The sequence below is a fragment of the Lupinus angustifolius genome, chromosome LG17 (assembly GCF_001865875.1).
Source record: "Lupinus angustifolius cultivar Tanjil chromosome LG17, LupAngTanjil_v1.0, whole genome shotgun sequence".
NCBI lineage: Eukaryota > Viridiplantae > Streptophyta > Magnoliopsida > Fabales > Fabaceae > Lupinus > Lupinus angustifolius.
This window is the reverse complement of record NC_032025.1, coordinates 1,557,928-1,579,341: the sequence shown is the minus strand read 5'-3', so window position 1 is coordinate 1,579,341 and position 21,414 is coordinate 1,557,928. Positions and strand designations below refer to the sequence as shown.

General features: G+C 32.2%; 4 protein-coding genes across 5 annotated transcripts; all 4 read left to right on the top strand.

Moving 5' to 3' along the window:
- On the top strand, positions 1,232–1,930 carry LOC109330989. The gene has a single exon (XM_019565264.1). The coding sequence runs from the start codon at positions 1,360–1,362 to the stop codon at positions 1,720–1,722; it is 363 nt and encodes a 120-aa protein (XP_019420809.1). The 5' UTR covers positions 1,232–1,359; the 3' UTR covers positions 1,723–1,930.
- On the top strand, positions 4,649–8,413 carry LOC109331658. Its single transcript, XM_019566302.1, has 4 exons — positions 4,649–4,759; positions 5,241–5,945; positions 6,190–6,624; positions 7,834–8,413. The coding sequence occupies exons 2-4, from the start codon at positions 5,243–5,245 to the stop codon at positions 8,010–8,012; spliced, it is 1,317 nt and encodes a 438-aa protein (XP_019421847.1). The 5' UTR covers positions 4,649–4,759; positions 5,241–5,242; the 3' UTR covers positions 8,013–8,413.
- On the top strand, positions 10,048–12,550 carry LOC109331659 (mannan endo-1,4-beta-mannosidase 7-like). The gene is made up of 5 exons (XM_019566303.1): positions 10,048–10,435; positions 10,555–10,749; positions 10,876–10,998; positions 11,545–11,747; positions 11,858–12,550. Exons 1-5 carry the CDS (start codon positions 10,112–10,114, stop codon positions 12,285–12,287), a joined length of 1,275 nt encoding a protein of 424 aa, XP_019421848.1. The 5' UTR covers positions 10,048–10,111; the 3' UTR covers positions 12,288–12,550.
- LOC109331657 (AAA-ATPase At5g17760-like) lies at positions 16,575–19,923 on the top strand. 2 transcript variants are annotated; one of them, XM_019566301.1, is made up of 2 exons: positions 16,575–17,604; positions 19,235–19,923. In XM_019566301.1, the coding sequence occupies exons 1-2, from the start codon at positions 16,606–16,608 to the stop codon at positions 19,745–19,747; spliced, it is 1,512 nt and encodes a 503-aa protein (XP_019421846.1). In that variant the 5' UTR covers positions 16,575–16,605; the 3' UTR covers positions 19,748–19,923. The 2 variants fall into 2 exon arrangements, with proteins under 2 accessions (XP_019421846.1, XP_019421845.1); XM_019566300.1 differs by having other exon boundaries at positions 16,575–17,622.

Below are 21,414 nucleotides of genomic sequence, written 5' to 3'. Positions count from 1 at the left end.
TTATACGTGGTTGTATTTAAATTAAGGTTTACCTAACCTGTGAGTTATTATGTAGACTGGCGTGTTGACATGCACTGTCGTGCCTGTCAACCCGCTTTCCTATCGTTTGTAATGTATAGTTTGTATTTTATAAATTCAAATATAATTTTTTGCGCTAAATTTACTTGAATTTATTCAATTGGTCTAATATTCAATTTTTTAAATACACTTTTAAAATAAGAAGATAATAAGGATAAAATAAGAAAATAATATTATATGGTTTTTTGGTAGAAATAAAAAGATATTAAGGGCAAAATAGGAAAACACAAATTACACCATGATGGGTGGTTATTTTGTGTTTTCCCTTTATTAATAGTATAGAAGTATAGATAAGATAAACAAACTTCAAAAAATGAGTTATCACCGGAAAGTGATATAATTATGAGCATAATAACTTAAATATGTATGTACTTAAAAATTATTCACATTATCCACTATTCAATTAAAAATGAATGGTAAGTGATATAAAAACTTACACTGTTAGTGTAGATATTTTTCTCTCAGTTTTTATACATATATAATATAAATAATAGATGATACAATGATATTGATATTGTAAAAAATTCTACGTATTTATTATTTAATGAAAAAAAGAGGTGAGAATTTAATTTCCGAACTTTATATACATTTGTTTATCCTTTAAATAACATGTCCAAGTCATTAACATTTATTATAATTTCTCAGTCATATTGTCTTTGTCTACTCTCCAAAGCAAATTTGTTTGAAAGTTTCAATATTTCTACGGGCAAGCAATAAATATAACAAATAAAGAAAAAGGACATGTAGTTGGGGGAACTTTGACATGAGAAATCAGATTGATGCCACAAAATAACTAAGAATAATGCTACACAAATATCCTTCTTAAATTTATTTAGCATCACTTTATAGAGCTTATAGGTAAAACTGTCCATTTTTTTGGAAAAATCAAATATGATTCTGCTGCATAGGAGATGTAAGCTTCTTAGTTATCTTTATAAAGCATTTTCCAAAAAATAAATGGCCACATGCTACTATTATTATTGTTATTATTCATAACTTCCATCCATTAAACTACACAGATGGAATGGTTTAGACGGCACAAAAAGTCAACAAAAAATGCATCATCAATATTGTTTTCAAACATGAGAGCAAGCATTTAATTACAACTAGCAAACCAAACTTGACCTCATACATATCAATATATATAAATCTCTTTGTTATAGCAAAGTGCTACAAGTTATTTTCTCAATCTTCAACCAACCTTTTCCTTTTACGTGCATATACACATTGCTAGCTATTCTATCAATAAAAATCTTGTCTTTCACACAATAGGATCCAATCATGTTTAGATCCACAAGCACTAGAAGAGGGTCTTCAAAATATGAGAAATTAGAAAAAGAATCTGCTGGAAATGGAACTTGGAATGATGAGTTGAAGAGGAGTACAAGTGTGCCTTCTAGGGCACAAGGTTCAATCTTTGGAGACATAAATATAGAGAGAAATTCTACCAACAAGAAGGCCAATACTAATAATAATAATAATAGTAATCAAAAGGAGAAGATTCATCCACTTTTTGGCTTTTTGGATTTTCGTAGGAAGAAGAAAACAACAGCTAAACCTGAGTTTGCAAGGTATGTTGAGTATTTGAAGGAAGGAGGCATGTGGGATTCGAATTCTAATAAACCTGTTATCTATTACAAATGATAGCTTCTTCAGGTTTTGAATTCAAATGTTAATATTTCATGTAATAAGTATTATTACTTTAGTGTTCGTTTCTCTTATCTAAGTAGTGAAAATACCTTAAGAAGATGCTGAACAAAACGTAGTAAGTGGTTTTGTTATTCATCTTTAATAATAAGTTATACCAAGTTATACTAATATTGGATTGCAAACATACACGTTCATCTGTTTTTTTTGTTGCTTTAAATCAATGTTTACTTGCTTACATACATGTCCTAGATATTCTTTATGAGAGTTTATCAGAGAAGGTTTGTTTATAAATTCAGATTTCAGTGTATATTGAAAGAAAGTGAAAGTAAGATTGAATTTTTTTTGGTGTAGATGAGATAGACCATATTTACAACTATATATACACATATTAATGTGAAATGTGAAAGTTCTTTTGAAAGTGATTACCAGATAAGAAAAAATGGCCACTATCACAAATTGTGAGTCGAGAAAGAAGGGATCCGCACGCAATTCCTGACCACTATGCCATCACCTATGAATAAGTTCATTCCTTAACTAAGAAGTTGCTATGTTATTTAACAATAAATACTTAAATATCTATTGCATATGACTTTTTTGTGAACTATTGCATATATGACTTTTTTGTGAACTATTGCATATATGACTTTTAATCAATAAAATATCAAGAATTCATCCTAAGTACCGTATAGTCAAAAAAAAAATATGGATAATGGATGGATGCTAGACTTTTCCCATAAATTTCTTTAATGATTATGTATTCACTTTCAATTCGAGGCCTTCGTAAAAAAAATCAATTGAAGGGCTGATACATTAGTATATAGTATTTAAGTTCTTCAAATATGAGTGCTCAATTCTTCTCATGTATATTAGCAAACTGATACAAACATTACTTTTTTAAAATTAATACTATTTTATTTTTAAAAAAATAAATAAATAAACATGAGATGATTCGAAAAAATTAGGAAATATCACCCATCCCTAAGTTTATCTCATAGTGGTGAAAAATAATAACACATCATTAGTAATAATAAATAAAGTATATGATAGTAGAATAAAATTAATTTTTTTAAGAAATTGATGTCAATTATATTTTTTTATGTTTATTAAGTATAATATCATTTTGAATGAGAGAAATTAGCACCAATTATATATTTATCTAAAATTATTACTATTTTCATTTGCAAAAAAATTCTTAAACGTTAAATTTATTGTTTAACTTAGTGGCAGCAACTTAATGAATTCAAGTTACAGAGACTTCTTCTATGGGGAATAAAATATTGCATGTGATATTTAAATTTAAAGAATGACACATTTAATAAATTTATGGAATGATATTGTTTATTTGAATTACTTTTTTCCAAAAATCAATAATAATTAACAAATAAATATTTAATAGTGGACTCATAATATAAAACTTTACAATATTACTACATAAATATTAAACCTGATTATCAATGTGCTAGTTGTTTTTATGTTTGAGAATTTTATTTGAATATATGTTTTTATAAGAGTAAGTTGATAACCAACCAATACAATACATCTTCCAAAAAGCAATTATGATTCAAGTGGTACATGTTTGATTCCCTTAAGCAACGTCTCGAGTTCGAGTCTTGTGGACGGAAAAACGAACGTTGGGAGAGTTAGCCCCACGTACCTGTGAATGTTTACGGCTCAGACAAGATTGTCTCCAATACAAAATACTAGTGTGAGGATACCAATATGAAACCAAAAAAATCTTCCTAAAAAGCAAATCAATGTTCAATTATGTAAGATATCTTTCTAACTTCTAAGTTTAGCATGCTATCTATGACATGTTTTTTATCCATTTATTTACAAATCTGACCTACCTTAAAGACCTACATCATATCAAGATTTTCCCTTTTATTTATATATATATATATATTAAAGGGTGCTCTACTATATATATATATATATATATATATGAAAATAATGATATTAGATTCCGACAAATCAATGATCCAATTCAGGTATTAAGTTAATGAATCACCAATTTGATCAGTGGATTAATTGTCAACTTAGTTGACTCGGTTTATATTTAAAATTTATAATACTCACTATCATTAGTTAATAACTTTATATTATAATTTAAAAACATTATCATACTTAGTTGAACAATCAACCAGTATCACAATATGACACAATTAAGTTGAAAACATTATCAAACAATGTATGTTTTATTCTTTAATTACGATAAAAACACACAAATAAATTTAAAATTTAATTAAGTAATTAAGATTTTGCTAGAATATAAACTAAAGAATGACCCATATAATTATAAATAAGTTAAAAGTAGTTGAATTTTTTTTCATCTCCAAATGTTATTATTTTGGTAGTTTTTTTAAAAAATGTTTTTTATTTGACTCAATCGATTTCATCTTCTGAGTCATCACTTTTAGACTTAAATCGACCAAGTCATCTCAATTTTATTGTAAACCCAATTAGATGAAAAACTCAAATTAATCAGATATCCAATTCACAATTGAACTAGTCTGACCCAACTACATGTTTCTAACTTAAGGAAACATCTTTTGAAATATGAAGTATAATAAATATTTTATAGCAATATTTTGTAGTAACTAAGAATTTTAACTTTTTACTTATTAGTCTTTGTGGCTAAATAATTATATACATAAAAGTCTGAACCTGTACTTATATAGTTAAATAAAGTATTAAAAAAGTTTAAAATTTGGGTAGGTCATATATATATATACCATAGTACCAGGAGTGGTAGTAGAGCAAGGCTAGTTACGCATAAGACACTGAGAAAATGAATGGGCTATCCCATAGAGGAGGCCCACAGAAATGGGAAAGGAACCCAAAAACAAAATAAATAACAGATTCTAGAAAGAGAGAGAGAGAGATTCCAAAGTTGATTCAAATCTAGAAAGAGCGAGAGGCACCAACATTAACAATTAACAATTAACAAACATCTTCTTAGCTTTTCCAATTCTCTTCTCTCTTCACCGCTTAGCTTTTTCCTCATTTCACTTTTACGTCGTCGTTTCTTCTGGTAATCTCTTTTTCTCTTATTCTTTTATCAACAGAGGTTCCCCTCAAATATACAACCTCACGGTTTTCATTCTGTGTCTCGCACTTGTTTAATTATCAGCTCCATTTCCTTTACATTACGCGTAACACGCTTTCTGTTTTATTTATTTTATTATTATTTCCTAACGACCCTTTTAAGTGAAACGGAATTTGTTTTTAACCTATTCCAAATTATTATGCAAAATATTGTTGTGTTTAATATATTGAAGGGGTAAGAGGGAAACTATGCATCAAATTCGATTATTTGGGGATTTTGCACATTTTTTATGACATGAATTTTTCCTCAAATGGTTGTGGTTTGGACTTTTGATGGAACAGAACAAATTAATTTAACTAGTCTCTTGATTATATTCAATCATGACTTAACGGTAACTGTTGCATTAGGGATACTTTATTGAAGTTTTGTAATATTGACATTTGTATATGGCTTTTTTTTTTTACAGCAATGCCGACCTTTTCTGCCATAGTGTTCGATAGGTTGTTAGAAACTGGAGTTTCCAAGTCTGTTGATAAAAGTGTTACAACATCAATGTCTGTCCCGAATTCACGGAAGCTGGAGAGGACTACTAGTGTGCCAACCGCGAAAAATAAGATACCTCCCCGTCCTCCACTTAAACCAGCACTTTATACCACCCCTGAGGTGACACCACTTCCGGATTTGCCCTCGTCGTCATCGTTCCCTCCTTCGCCGTACATCATCAACCACAAACGTCGTGGTCCACGCCTCCTCAAGAGTGCTTCTGAGCCAAGTGTACTGGCTGAGAAGACTGTTCTCGATGATGGAAAGGATAATGGTAAGAGTTTAGATAATGTGGTTGCTGCTGGTGATCTCAAGATCAGAGTTACAAATTCAGAATCTGTTAAAGAGGAGCAGGTGAATGGTGTCTATGGTGGCGAACTTAATAGCATCAGTGGTGGTGACCTTAGGAATGGGCACAGGGAAACTGGAAGTGGTAGTTTGACAAATAGTTTACACATGGAGAATGTACCGTCATCCAATTTGGAAAGAGATAGAGAGATTGACGACTTCTTTGATCCACAAGAATCAATGAGTTTCAGAAGTAACACAGATGAGGAAGAGAATGCTGGGACAGAACTTTCTATGAAATTTAGCAGTCCTGTCGGGGAGTTTTATGATGCTTGGGAAGGTAAATTGGGTTAGCTATACTGCTATATTTTTCGTTGCAATGGAGCATGTGTGGACATGGACAATTATAAGCATGTTTGTTTTTCCCACTTTCTTTTCTCACAATGTCATTAAATGCAGGCATTATATGAATATCCTGATTTCTCCATGGATGTATAAATCATATTGTACTTTTGTGATGAAGTTCTGATAGAAACGTTTCATGTTATAGTTTATCTTATTACATGACTCTTTTCTTCCTGTAGAACTATCTTCTGAAGGTGGGACTCAGAATTCTAGATACGATTTTGAAGCGGAATTGCGTGAAATGAGGTTGAGTCTACTGATGGAGATAGAGAAACGAAAGCAAACTGAAGAATCCTTTAATGACATGAGAAGACAGTGGGAGAGTATTAGGCAAGCATTGTATCATGCAGGAATTATTTTACCTGCAAATCTTACTGCAGTGGCCAAGGGTGAGCAACCAAATTCTGATATTGTTGAAGATCTATATCAACAAGTTCATGTTGCTAGGTTTATATCGAATACCATTGGTAGAGGAACTGCCAGGGCTGAGTTGGAGATGGAGATGGAAGCTCAGCTAGAGGCAAAGAACTTTGAGATTGCTCGACTCTTGGAACGTCTCCACTGTTATGAGACCATGAATAGGGAAATGTCTCAGAGGAACCAGGAAGCAGTAGGTGAGACTTATGTGCCATATCCTTGGTCTTAATTTTTTATCTATATTTAATAGAATATATGTATATATCTAGTGTTAGTTTGATTTGTCAAATTATTTGTCCTCTTGACGCAATTAGTGTGCTTCAATTTTTTACATTCTTAAGATAGATTTGGATGGGCACAAATATATGTTAGTAAGTAGTTTCACTGTGAATGTGGAATGGTAGTTTTATTGACAAATCTGAATTGTACGTCAATGAGCATGGACAGAGATTTGTCTAGGTTGCTCCAATCTGGGAATAGGTTTGGCTGTGGTTTTTGCAAATAACAAATGGTAAAAGTCCTACCCCAAAAAACTATTTAAATTTTTTATTGGAATAAAAGGTAAAACTCCATTTTCTTGAGATGGTCATTTATTAAATGCTGAGATAATATGAGTTCATAGCTATGTGTTTGTTTGGGTTGTAATTGCAATAGTATAAAAATCACAAAAATGTATCTTCAGTCATTTAATCCTTATTTAATAGTTGTGCAGGATTCCTGCTTGGTAATACTACACATTGGAAGTATGGTCTTTGTCTGCTTGGGTCCTTTGTAAAAATTCTTTATACCTCTGAAGTTTCTTTAAAGCTTTAAATACTTCTGAATTTTCTTTAAATCTTTAAATTGTAATTGGTTTCCTTAGGAGTTTTGCAAAGAAATATTAGGTGTATGGAATAACATGTTTGTTTGAGTGGTAGTTGTTTACTTGCTGGATTGAGGCAAAAGTAGTCCAGCATGATATGATATGTTTTGAATGTTATTATTAGTCGTGTTTCCTGGGAACAACCTGTCCGCTTGTAGGGTAAGGCAGTGTACGTCCACCCTCCCCATATCCAATTAAGTTGAAGCTTCATGTACTGGGTTGCCCATTTTTTATTTGTTTTGTGCTTGTTGCATTAAAAGGAAAAATAATATAAAAGGAACATAGTATTAAAGATACATATTATATATACGTATCTGTAACATTAAGGATATTATAATAATTTCTTCGGGGCGGTATGAGCCCTACCCCCACTTGTCCTAAGGGAGATTTTTATCCCCGACCACATGGTGAAAATTCCCCAATTTGGGCAGTCCTCTCAGATCCCAAATGCAGGGACATTTCTGCCTAAAGCCCTAAATGTATTTCCCTTCATATTTTGCGTGAATCGTTTGTTAGTCTCATTTATTATTTGTTGTCTTGCTAGAGACGGCAAGGCGTGAGAGGCAAAGGAGTAGTAGGAGGCAGAGATGGATCTGGGGATCTATTACTACTGCAATGGCACTTGGCACTGCAGCAATAGCATGGTCTTATCTCCCTATGGGTAAAGGGTCATCCTCTGCAAACCATGATCTGCTTCCTGAACATGAAGATGCGGCCAAGTAATACACACCATCAACACTAGCTGCAATGCTGTGTTATGGTAGGAAAGGAAAAAATAAAAAGTTTATACGCCACTATGTGGTCTACTTGTCTCTTGATCAAATGCAACCTTCTTGAATCCCGAGTACATGTATAATTTAAAGGTATACAGAAAATTTGTGCTTTTCACTGCAAATCTAGGCAGTTTTTCCCCCAGTTAGTCTAAAAATGTAAGGATTAGTTAAGTGTTTCAATCCATATTGTTTTGAAAATATGTGGTAGCTTATGCATTGTTGCCAGTATAGTCATTTGGAAACAGTGCTCTTTCTAATAACACGGCAGAGGAGAATAAGGTTGACCTCTGGATACTTGTGTGCCCTGCTTAATAAGGGTAATTTAGTTGAACAATGATGATTGCCCTGTTAGTTTCTGGTTATTTGTGCTGTGTCTCAGTGAACAAACGTGTTAGTAAGCTGCAAATTATAGCAATTAGTTGATACCATTGGTATAACTATGGTCGTTATAAGTGCATGGGTTACTGTTTACGTCAAGCTTGAGATAGCATGCGATCATGTCGACTATTGGGCTTGATGTTGTACCTAATTGGAGCTATTGGATTTTCCTGAACCATCCACCAGGAAATAAAAGGTCTCTTGTTCGAGTAATGATATATCTTACTGCTAAATCTTTATGCAAATATTCCTATATCACAAGCAAATGATATGTCATTTGTAAATTGATTATTAATAAACAAAATATTATTTTGTAACATATCTTACTTTTCTTATGATATAGAAGTATTTATAGGAGAATTCCTTCTTATCCTAAATTTTATGATGGGTGAGTGTAAATTGATTTTAATCATGTGTAATTTGTTGAATGTCATGATTTTGGTTGGAACCATAACTAGACATCTTCATAAAGGATGGATAAACCGTGGACAATTAACTAGTTCCCTTCAAAAGAAACAATGGTTAATCTATCTGGTGGATTATTATAATTTAAAAGCTTCTGAGCAAATCCTTTTTAAACCAAGTCATGTGCAAACATAGCTGAATCTATATGGTTTGATATCAAAAGCTACTGGATCAAATTCAGAAAGAGGACTGCCAAAGCCTCGCATGGGTTCAAGGTTTGTTGTGTTGCGAGTAGTCAATGTTCTGGGAAGCTATTTGCTATCTGGGTACATGGAGCCATTTATTATACGAGTCATTTCTTTGAGTTGGATCTTAATTTGACTCATTTCTTTTAGACCCCTAGCTTATATTTTCCAAACATTTTAAAAAGCCTTCAACAATGTTATATTTATGATTCAAGAACCTGTGTGGTTGTCCCAAATCCCAATGCTTTTGTAGCTTGTATTTTCCCATTAACCTAGGTCTTATCCTCCTTATCCCCATTAGGTAGCCAAAAGCGTAGCTAAACCAAAACGATTGGTCAGAAGTTATTATACATTTTATGACAATTTATCTATGCACTGATAGGATATGATTTTAATATAATGTTAGTAAATTACTAACCATCATTCTCTGTGTGCCATAATTTTATAATCTTATATTTCTTTTCCTAACTTGTGCACTTCTAAAGTTTGTGTAAGTGGTAATTTAACTTGTCAGTGAAAAAAGTAGACATCGAAAAATATTAGTCTCTTAAATGGATTTTTCGGACTTTGCTCAAATTAACCTCGGATAGACAGTTGCACTTGGTAATGTAAAAAGACTAACTTCCTCTTCACATTCCATAGGTATAGCAGTACAAATATTTCTTCATAAAATATGTATCATTTTATTTTTATCGGTCAAAAAATATAAATTTTTATTTTTCTAAACAATAAAATATAAGAATATTATAAACTTTAAGATAGAAAATGTAACTCCTACTACACTTTACCTATTTTTTTGATGGACCCCGATCATCTCAGGTACTAAGCCCATATTATTAAATTTAAAAACATTTTTTTTCAATGGTTTAAATGCATTTATTTTTTAATTAAAGTTTTTAAATACACCCTCTTCTCTTTCTCTCACATTGGAGTGGTAGTGAAGGGTTTATCTCCATATATACTCATTGAGAGTATCAGTGTGTCTAGGAGAGAGTGTAAGAAGTAAGAACCTAAACCAAACATGAAGCATTTTGCTTTTGTTCTTCTTTTGGCTATTTTGTTCCACCATGAGTGTTTCAATGTGAGTGTAGAAGCTGTGGATGGTTTTGTCAGAACAAGAGGGATCCATTTCTTGTTGAATGGAAACCCTTACTATGCAAATGGCTTCAATGCATACTGGCTAATGTATAGAGCTTCTGACCCATCTCAGAGATTCAAAGTTTCTGCTGCTTTCCATGAAGCAAGTAGACATGGCCTCTCTGTTGCTAGAACTTGGGCATTCAGTGATGGTGGTTACAGCCCTTTACAATATTCTCCTGGTTTCTATAATGACCAAATGTTTATGGTATCCTTCACAAGACTAAAGACCAAAACAAAGTTCAAAATTTTCTCATTTTAGTATATCATTTGATGGTTAAAAGTATTACTTTTTTCTAATCTTTCTCTCTATATTATGATTTGAAGGGGTTAGATTTTGTTATAGCTGAGGCAAGGAAGTATGGGATTAAGCTCATACTGAGCTTGGTGAACAATTATGACAACTTTGGAGGGAAGAAACAGTATGTAAATTGGGCTAGAAATCATGGGCAGTACCTAACATCAGATGATGATTTTTTCAGGAGTTCTGTTGTTAAGGGTTTCTACACAAACCATGTCAAGGTTAGTAGAATTTATGTTTTACTTCATGTTTTTCTTTTTTCTGATAAATGATGTTTGTATAATGTATCTATGTGTGACATTTGTTTTAGTATCATATTTAAAGTTCTGATTTTTATTCTTCTATAGACTGTTCTTAACAGATACAATAGTTATACGGGTATACATTACAGAGATGATCCAACAATCATGGCATGGGAGCTTATGAATGAGCCTAGGTGCACATCAGATCCTTCTGGGAGGACTATTCAGGTCAAATATTTCAACCACCCCTTTTCTTTTTCTTTTACTTTTTCTTTTCTCTTTCTTCCTTTGACTTTAGATTCTTCTTAATCTAATACTGCAAATTCTTTATTAATAAACAAAGGAAGATTTATTTTTTCAGAGGACTAAAACTCTGATTCCAATACTGATCACATGATCCAACACCAAATTACAATGATGTGACCACATTGGTTGCAGCACAATCGCTTTAGGTTCCATTGGATCACATTGAATTCATTCTTTTAATTACAAATCAATTCACACTGCAACAGTCGCTTTGTAACGAACTACAATAACTATAACCCTCAGCAATTTAAAATACTGATGAAACTTCACATTTTCTGATCCATTATCCACTAGACTAGCATGGTTTCCATTATTAGTGATGTCTTAATATTATTTGTTCTATTAGCAATGGTTAGGCCTAAAAAGATGATTTGTACAAATTGCCGCACTATGAGCACCTTGTCAAGTCAAACCATAAATCAATGGCCTAATTTCATGGCCAATCAATTGACTCTTTAACCATTTCAGGCTTGGATCAAGGAAATGGCTTCCTTTGTGAAGTCCATAGACAGTAATCACTTATTGGAGGTTGGGCTAGAAGGCTTTTATGGACAATCAACGCCTGAAAGAAAGAGACTGAACCCTGGTTTTGATATAGGAACAGACTTCATTGCAAATAATCTAATCCTAGGCATTGATTTTGCAACAATTCATTGTTATCCTGACCAATGGTAACTAACAGATAGTTCATTATATTCTTAAAATTCAATTATCAATGATATTGTAGACATGCAAGTGCATATTTTTACTTAGTTAACGTGCATTTTCATTGCATAAATAGGGTATCAGGCTCAAATGACAATTATCAACTTGCATTCTTGAACAACTGGCTCAGTGCTCACTTCCTAGATGCACAATATGCTATAAGGAAGCCAATACTTGTAGCAGAATTTGGAAAATCATTTAAAGACACAGGTTATAACACATACCAGAGGGATCAACTTTTCAACACTGTTTACTACAAGATATACTCATCTGCTAAGAGAGGAGGGCCAGCAGGTGGAGGGCTCTTCTGGCAGCTTCTTACCGAGGGCATGGAATCTTTCGACGATGGCTACGGAGTAATGCTTGGCCAAAGTTCATCCACTGCAAATGTGATTGCTCAGCAGTCACATAAATTGTACGAAATTCGTAAGAATTTTGGAAGGTTGGCCTATGTGTCGCGATGGAAGAGGGCCAGAGCTAACCGAGGCAAGCACATCGGAAACTAAATTTAGAATTGTTGTTGTGCAAGTCTACTACCACATGCAGTTAATCTGGTTATGTGTTGGAAGATGTCTTTAATGTTTTGTAAACTAGTATCTCTCTTAGAGATGAATCACAATGTTTTTCCATCCAGGAGGGTAACTAATTACTTGTATTGTTTTAGCTTCTCTCCCTTGTGTAGAGAGCAAAAACAGCTCCAGTATTTTCAATGGCATGTATTCTTTCTTTTATCAAAGACATATAACTATAACAGTGCTGTTATTTTACATATTTTCTAACAAAATGAGATGTCAAAATGGCACAATGATATTGTTGATCTAGGTGAATTATGATTCATGTAGAGGCTATAAACGCATCCAGCACAAAAGCATTCCAGAGCCAATACCACAAGCTAGAGAAAATGGACCCAATAGCAGCTCCAACAACCACTTGGCTCTTGGTATGAAGTTGTTGTGATACCCTTAAATATGACTACAAAAAATATGAGCCCACCATAATGGGTTGTTCTTGGAGAGGAAAAACTATGAGGAATTGAATAAACTTTCAAGTTTCTTTTTTGTTTAAGCAAATTTGTGGGGAGAAAATTAGGACAGGGATTGTAATAGATGGTGTTTGTTGTGGCCATGTAAAGAAGAGGCACTGGAGAGTGATATTTATAGAATTCCTTTTTTGTAATGTAAGTCACCTTTTACGATCATACCCTTAATTAGAAAAACGGTAACTTTTTAGATTTATAAATGAAATTCCTGATTTGACCACCTGCTATTTTAAGTTACATTCTTTCTTCTATTTTTACATAAGAAGCAAGTGAGCATGTATGTAGAAAAGGCTCGATGCTGTCATGGAGCGAATTATTTTACTCACATTCCACCCATACTTATGTGTAGTTATATGTATAGGAGAGAATTTAAATCAATTCATTTTTCATGTAATTAATTTTGAAATTATAATTCAAGTGAGACCAAAATCCAAACACCATAGTAAAAATGTAAAAGCATAGTTCTAAACTTCTAATTACACATTCAACTTCACAGCCAAACAAACACTTAAAATGTTATTTAACAATGCGTTGGTCTAGTTGTGTAAAACCTTATTGGATCTCAGAAGTTAATTGTTTAATTCCTATAAGTGATACTTTTTAGAAGAGACATATACGAAATTCAAAAAAAATTAGTTTTTTACGAAAAAAAGTAAAGAAATATGGTTGATAGTATTAAAACAACACTTAAAATGCTTATTAACACTTCCTTAAAATTATCACCAAACAATTAATGATGAATTGATGATACGTTCTTTCATGATTCATTTCCATTAATGGAGATATAAATTATATTTTGTAGTGTACTTTTAAGATTAAAATTGTAACTTTCATTAAAATTAAAGTTCATAAATGTTATTGTTTTTTTGTTGACTTTTAGTGTATTTTTCCACAACTTATCACTCAATAATGAAGACGAGTTCGTTAACACATAATAAAAATAGAAAGAGTAACATTTCCTACTGGCCTACGGCTACTTGTTTGTAACATGTGCAAAATTGGAGATAGTGGCATCACTCAATTTACAATCCCAAGCGGGCCCCACCTTGCTCATAGCCCTGATAGGATTCTACTCACGTTCCACACATACTTACCTGCGGTTCAGTTGCTTAGTTAGTTGTAGTTAACTCCAATTGTGCATATTGGAGTTAGTTGATCATATAACCACTTCATTCTAATACTTTGTGCATGACTAAATTCCTCTTTTTCTCTTCTCTCTTGAAATGATTGTGCACAACCATGAACAATTACACTTTTCTTAACTGTAATCATTTTTTTGCCATGACTCTAGTCAAGACCATACTCCACCAAAGATGAATTTTTGAGTGACATTCAATAGTATTCTGAATTTCCAAATGCTAATCCAGCTCAATTGATGCGCTCACTACTTTACCATGTCTTTAGAGAATTAAAGCGATCCTTTTTCTTTTACTTTATGTTGAAAGTGGCAACTTGTGTTGGTTTTAAAAATGCACCGTGAATTGGTACCTGTAGGTTAATAATTGGTTAGAAATTTGGATTTGCAAGTAGCATCCTTTCACTATCTATCCACGTCATTTGTTGAGACCTTTCTTATTCTTCTTTTCATCTTGTTTATTGTTGTTTTCAGTTCGCTAAACATTGATAGCATGTGTACTTGTTATTAAAGGTCGGTGTTCTAAAGCTATTATTAGATGGTGGGTGCCACCAAAAGGATGAATCATCAGTGTAAATAAAACTTCCATAGGATGATATTCTTAAACTTCTGTTCTTGTTTTAATCAATTACTATTTTTTATGATAAAAATACTTGCATAATATTAAAATAAATTACATACATACGAGTTCTACAACTAAATTAAAATCTACTTACTTGTTACTTTTGTTTTTGTTGATTACTACCAAAAGTATTTCCTCATCTATTTTAGTTTAGAATTAATCTCTTTTGTGGTTCATGTCTTTTCCAACAAGTGTTGTTATCGGGATTTGAACTATCTACCTTGAGAATCTAATAATGTTTAATATCACTAACAAACATCTTGTTGATGCTTGTTACTTTATAATAAGTTTCTGTAGTTTTAGGAAATCACTCTATATTGACTATTTTTTTCTTTTTTACCCTTATTGTATATTAAATAAAATATGATGATTAATGGTATGAATTATTAGAAATAATTTTGTCAAAATATACTAATCAATACATTCAATTCTTGTCTCAATGTGTGTTATGATAAAGTGACAAATTAGAAAAATAGCGTATATACACTGTTAATACAAAGATTTATATATTTATTGTACTATTTATCATTCATTTGTATAAAATTTTATGGATAAAAAAAATATAAGTGCTAACATCTCCTCCTTGTGTCTGGCGTGAGCAAAAATGAAAAAAAAAATCATGTTAAAAAATAATCACTATTCTATAAATATAGCTAATCAAATTTTATAAAATAATATAAAAATATTAAATTTTATTTTTATGAAATTGAACCGACAATAAAATAAGATAAAAAGAGGGACATATCATCTTCATCCTAAAAAGATGGATAATGATCTATTCTCCTCAAACTTGTTCCAAACCAATCAAAATAAAAAAAAAATATGAATATTTAATTTTTTCCACTGACATGTCATATTTTGATTACTTTGGGACAGAATTAAAACATATTTAAAGAGAACATATCATCATCTCAAAAAGATAGGAATATGAATCATGTTCATTAAGTGATTCAATTTATTTAGGTTTATAATGACAAATATATTATTGAACTATATTTAAAATGATAGATATATCATGTTAAATTTTCTTTAATTTTTTAAGAATTTTCATTCAGTTTCCAAATCCCACGTGGATCCCACCCTGCTCAACATAGCACTAGTAGTCTAGTAGGATTCCACTCACATTCCACCCATACTTATGTGTTGTTATATGTATAGGAGAGAATTTAAATCAATTCATTTTTCATGTAATTAATTTTGAAATTATAATTCAAGTGAGACCAAAATCCAAAAACCATAGTAAAAATGTAAAAGCATAGTTCTAATTACACATTCAACTTCACAGCCAAACAAACACTTAAAATGCTAATTAACAATGCGTTGGTCTAGTTGTGTAAAACCTCATTAGATCTCAGAAGTCGAAAGTTCAATTTCTAAGAGTGATACTTTTTAGAAGAGACATCTATGAAATCCAAAAAAGATTAGTTTTTTACTCAAAAAGTAAAGGAATATTCTTCATAGTATTAAAACAACACCTAAAATGCTTATTAACACTTCCCTTAAAATTATCACCAAACAATTAATGATGAATTGATGATATGTTGTTTTATGACTGATTCCATTAACGCAGAGATAAGTTATATTTTGTAGTGTATTTTCAAGATTAAAATTGTAACTTCAATTAGTAACATTTCCTACTAGCCTAAGTAGTAAGGGAAGATGATCACCTGTACCCATTAGTGTATCAAACCAATCAAAATGAGTTATTTTATTGGAATTTGTTTTTATAAAAAACATAAACTAATATTTTATATTATTTTAAAAAATATAATTGATTATAAACATGCAAACAGAGTTTTTCTGGGACAGAATATCCTTACAACATGGGGCTACTTGTTTGTAACATGAGCAAAATTGGAGATAGTCGCATCACTCAATTTACAATCCCAAGCGGGGCCCACCTTGCTCATAGCCCTGGTAGGATTCCACTCACGTTCCACACATACATGCACTTTAGAGTTTAGATTATGAATAAATAATGAGACATGGTGTTGTGAGAAACACAGAATAGAAGAAAATTAGGACAAAATGTTTTCCCTCACAAACATGCACATGCACATGCCTCCTCCTACCTCAATATTTTCTGCTTATGCCTCCATGACTGCTACTATTATGCTTCTCCGTACAATGACCAATGAGTTCATCCCTCAACCAATTCGTGGCTACCTCTTTAAAGCCTTTCGCTACTTTATCAAGCCTCACTCCACTGATCTCACCCTCATCGTTGAAGAATCCAATGGTATTGCTCGCAACCAAGTCTATGATGCTGCACAGACTTACTTGTCCACTAAAGTAAGCCCTGATAATGAGAGACTCAAGGTTAGTAAGAGTTCAAAGGAGAAAAAACTCACCATTCGTTTAGAGAAAGGTGAAAAGCTTGTTGACTCTTTTAATGGGGTTTTCTTCAAATGGAGATTTATCTGTACAGAATCAGATAAGAACAGCCCCAACGACAACAACAACAACAGCAACTCCACTAGGTCAGAAAAGAAGTATTTTGAGCTGAGCTTCCACAAGAAGCACAAAGAAATGGTGTTGGAATATTATCTACCTTTCATTCTTGAGAAAGCCAAGGAGATGAAAGATGAGGAAAGGGTTTTGAAGATGCACACTCTCAACACATCCTACCATCATAATGGCAAATGGGATTCCATCAATCTCGAACACCCTTCAACTTTTGAAACACTGGCTATGGAGTCAGAACTGAAGAAAGAAGTTATAGATGATTTAGATAGGTTTGTAAAGAGAAAGGAGTTTTACAAGAGAGTTGGAAGGGCATGGAAACGTGGGTACTTGTTATATGGACCTCCCGGTACAGGAAAATCAAGCTTGATTGCGGCCATGGCTAATTACTTGAAGTTTGATATCTATGATCTTCAACTTGTCAACATAGTTAGGGATTCTGACCTAAGGAACTTGCTGCTAGCTACAGCGAATAGGTCCATTTTGGTTATTGAAGATATTGATTGCACGGTGGATCTTCCGAATCGCCGCCATGGAGATGGGCGTAAACAATCGGATGTACAGGTTGGTAGTCCTAATTCTATAAGTAAATTTCACAACCCTACTAAGTTATGTTATATCTTACAAGTAATTTAAACTTTAATTTGTTAATATGCAAATTAAAGTACCTTTTTTTTTTTACTTTTAATGCTCTGGTCTTATTTGTCTAATAATGATTGTTAATATGTTTATGATAGTATAGTAGTAAGTTGAAAAATGTTGTTAGCATGAAATGGTAGTTTTCCAAATTGCTGCCAACTGTTTTCTTATGAGAAATTATAGCAAGCTGTAGGATTATAATCCGAATATAATCAACTTTGGTTTTCAACAAATTCAAATAATATTAAGTTGTCTAGTATATGTTTGGGATTATTTGTCTGAACCATTTAGTAATTTATGTGGTGCATACATAATTGGCACGCTCGATATGTTGTCATGACTTTAGAGAATTGGAGTCATCTTGTCATTTGTGACAAAACTTTTTCTTTTTCCTATTTTTTATAGCAAGTGGGAAGGTGTTAGATTTTAAAAGTGAACAATGAATTGGTAACTGGAGCACACTGGAGTATCGTGTAGTTTAATGATTGGCTAAATTTTTTGGTTTTGCTAGTAATTTAAGTGATAATGATTATCTGTCCCATAATTTATTTTTTTTGTCCTCATGTCATAAACCAGTCAAACTTTATAAAATAATATTAAAATATTAATTTTTGTTTTTATAATTTTTCTTTTTAAATGAATGAAGTTTTCTTATTGTCTTGAGACACCAAATGAGAAATGTGATCCCGTCCCTAATTTAATAGCAAAAATCCAAAAGGTATTTAAGATACAACATAGACCTAACATGCAAAAATCCAAAAGGCATCCTTTCACTATCAATCAACCAAATTTCTTCACAACTTTCATTCTTTTTTCCCTCATACATGATGATTGTTGTTTTCACTATCAAAGGTCATTGTCATAAAACTATTAAATGGTGGATGCCACAATAGGATTATTCTCCATATAAGACTTCTATTTCTATTTTTTTCATTTTTATATTTTTCGGGTACAAGGTGTCCCCAGACACATTTTATATGTTTTCATGCGAAATTCCCACCTTCCACATATGAAAAGAAAGTCTAGATCCTCTTCACTTGTTTACAAAATGGATAGAATCTACTAATAGGGTGGTTCAAGTAGTACATGTTTGATTTACTTTTAAGTAAGGTCTTAAGTTCGAGCCTTGTGGATGGAAAGATATCTGTTGGGAGAATTAGTCGCACATACATGTGGATGTTCCCGGCTCGGACAAGATTATATCTAGTACGAGTATATTTGTGGGAAATCAAAAAATTGATAGAATCTCAATTCTTAAATAATTTATATACACTATGGAATTACATTTTCTTTTAAAAAGTGATCATCAAATATCTACAACTACACCATTGTAGTGACAATTTTTAAACTTTCAACTACTTATTTAGTTACACTTTTGAGTTCCAATTTGATGTCACTTATATTATATATCAATTAATGGATAGACAAATTGATCACAATTTACCAAATTTTAAATTTACAAGTTGTTCTTCCAATAACATCACTAGCATTGGTTAAGTTTCTAAGGTAGATTGGGTGAAAGTCTCATCACTAATTTGAATGGATGTGTATGCAGTTGACTTTGTCTGGATTATTGAATTTCATAGATGGACTATGGTCAAGTTGTGGAGATGAAAGAATAATCATTTTCACTACCAACCACAAGGAAAGGCTAGACCCTGCACTGATAAGGCCTGGAAGAATGGACAAACATATTAACATGTCTTATTGCTCCTATGAAGGCTTCAAAGTATTGGCCTCAAATTACTTGGAAATTTCCTCAGACCACCACTACTTTGGGGAGATTAAAGGGTTAATAGAGAACACACAGATAACTCCTGCACAAGTGGCAGAAGAATTGATGAAGGATGATGACATTGAAACAACACTTGAAGGATTCATGAAGCTCCTTAAGAGGAAGAAGATGGAAGGTGATGTGTGTGAGAATGATACTGAAGATAATGTTAATGCAAATGGTAACAAATCTAAAAGGCATAAGGTTAGTAGTTGCAAGCTAAAAAGAGGTGTTGGGATAGGCAACAGAATTGGTGCTGCTACCCAAAGAAGGACAAGAAGCTTTGGAAGATGATGTCTAGTCATGGATGAAATGCTCAAATAAGGTTGTTGCTTCTATTAATTATATTGCCTTCAAAAAGAGACTAGATTTCCTTCCATGAATTGTAGTGTAATTCAGACCTGTCTGTTACCATATGTTTGTACTTGTCTGTTGTGTCTTTGTGAATCTGTGTATTGGTTGCTGAAGAATGATTAATGTATTTTTTTTTGTTCTACCAAGGTTATTCCCTTAATTTCATTTGAGGTGTGTGATTTTTCCTCCTAACAAGTGTTACTCTTACAAATTGAACCTTTGACCTATTGATCTTTTTGGATCTAATGGACCTTACATTACTATATCAATGTCTTATTAATAACGATCAGTCTTAGGAATGGCAACATGATGAATCAGGGTAGGGTTTTTACTTACCCAATAACAAACCCAGACCTGAACTTAACGGGGTTAAAAATAATACTACCATCACCGATTTGATCGGGTTTCAGAAAACCCAAACCTAACAAACCTGAAATCTTTGTGTTTTTTCATTTTCTGCCGCAAAAATGTATAGCATGAACAATTCAACATCATTAAACGAAATGCACTACATCATTGAGTAGTTGCACTACTTCTTTACAACAAATCCGGAGTAAAGCAACAACAATAGCATGAAAAAATGTACATCATTTCTTCATATTGTTAGTTCGGGTGGGTTTGAGATAGGATCTCAGCTCTACCTAACTTGAATCTGAAAGTTGAACTCGAGTAAAATTCGATTTTAATTCTAATAACATGTTTTTCCTCTTAAATTTTAGTTGAGTTCAAATGGTTATTCACAAATTTAATTTTCATTATCATCCTTATGTGATAGTTAGTTATATTATATAGGTCCTGCTCATATAGTATATAGTATAGGATATTGGTATCACATGTTTATCTTTTCAAAACAAAAAATTAAGTTCTCCTATTTAAAAGTTTGAATAAGTGTATTTAATTATATTGTCTTGAGACACCAAATGAGAAATGTGATCCCGTCCCTAATTTAATAGCAAAAATCCAAAAGGTATTTAAGATACAACATAGACCTAACATGCAAAAATCCAAAAGGCATCCTTTCACTATCAATCAACCAAATTTCTTCACAACTTTCATTCTTTTTTCCCTCATACATGATGATTGTTGTTTTCACTATCAAAGGTCATTGTCATAAAACTATTAAATGGTGGATGCCACAATAGGATTATTCTCCATATAAGACTTCTATTTCTATTTTTTTCATTTTTATATTTTTCGGGTACAAGGTGTCCCCAGACACATTTTATATGTTTTCATGCGAAATTCCCACCTTCCACATATGAAAAGAAAGTCTAGATCCTCTTCACTTGTTTACAAAATGGATAGAATCTACTAATAGGGTGGTTCAAGTAGTACATGTTTGATTTACTTTTAAGTAAGGTCTTAAGTTCGAGCCTTGTGGATGGAAAGATATCTGTTGGGAGAATTAGTCGCACATACATGTGGATGTTCCCGGCTCGGACAAGATTATATCTAGTACGAGTATATTTGTGGGAAATCAAAAAATTGATAGAATCTCAATTCTTAAATAATTTATATACACTATGGAATTACATTTTCTTTTAAAAAGTGATCATCAAATATCTACAACTACACCATTGTAGTGACAATTTTTAAACTTTCAACTA

Excerpts from the sequence above, each read along its gene's own strand:
- LOC109331659 (XM_019566303.1), top strand. The coding sequence starts at position 10,112 with ATGAAGCATTTTGCTTTTGTTCTTCTTTTGGCTATTTTGTTCCACCAT. Across the intron at positions 10,436-10,554 it reads ATAATGACCAAATGTTTATG|GGGTTAGATTTTGTTATAGC; the intron begins GTATCCTTCACA and ends TATGATTTGAAG. Across the intron at positions 11,748-11,857 it reads CATTGTTATCCTGACCAATG|GGTATCAGGCTCAAATGACA; the intron begins GTAACTAACAGA and ends TTGCATAAATAG.
- LOC109330989 (XM_019565264.1), top strand. The coding sequence starts at position 1,360 with ATGTTTAGATCCACAAGCACTAGAAGAGGGTCTTCAAAATATGAGAAA.
- LOC109331657 (XM_019566300.1), top strand. The coding sequence starts at position 16,606 with ATGTTTTCCCTCACAAACATGCACATGCACATGCCTCCTCCTACCTCA. Across the intron at positions 17,623-19,234 it reads AGGTTGGTAGTCCTAATTCT|TTGACTTTGTCTGGATTATT; the intron begins ATAAGTAAATTT and ends ATGTGTATGCAG.
- LOC109331658 (XM_019566302.1), top strand. The coding sequence starts at position 5,243 with ATGCCGACCTTTTCTGCCATAGTGTTCGATAGGTTGTTAGAAACTGGA. Across the intron at positions 5,946-6,189 it reads GTTTTATGATGCTTGGGAAG|AACTATCTTCTGAAGGTGGG; the intron begins GTAAATTGGGTT and ends TTCTTCCTGTAG. Across the intron at positions 6,625-7,833 it reads GAGGAACCAGGAAGCAGTAG|AGACGGCAAGGCGTGAGAGG; the intron begins GTGAGACTTATG and ends TTGTCTTGCTAG.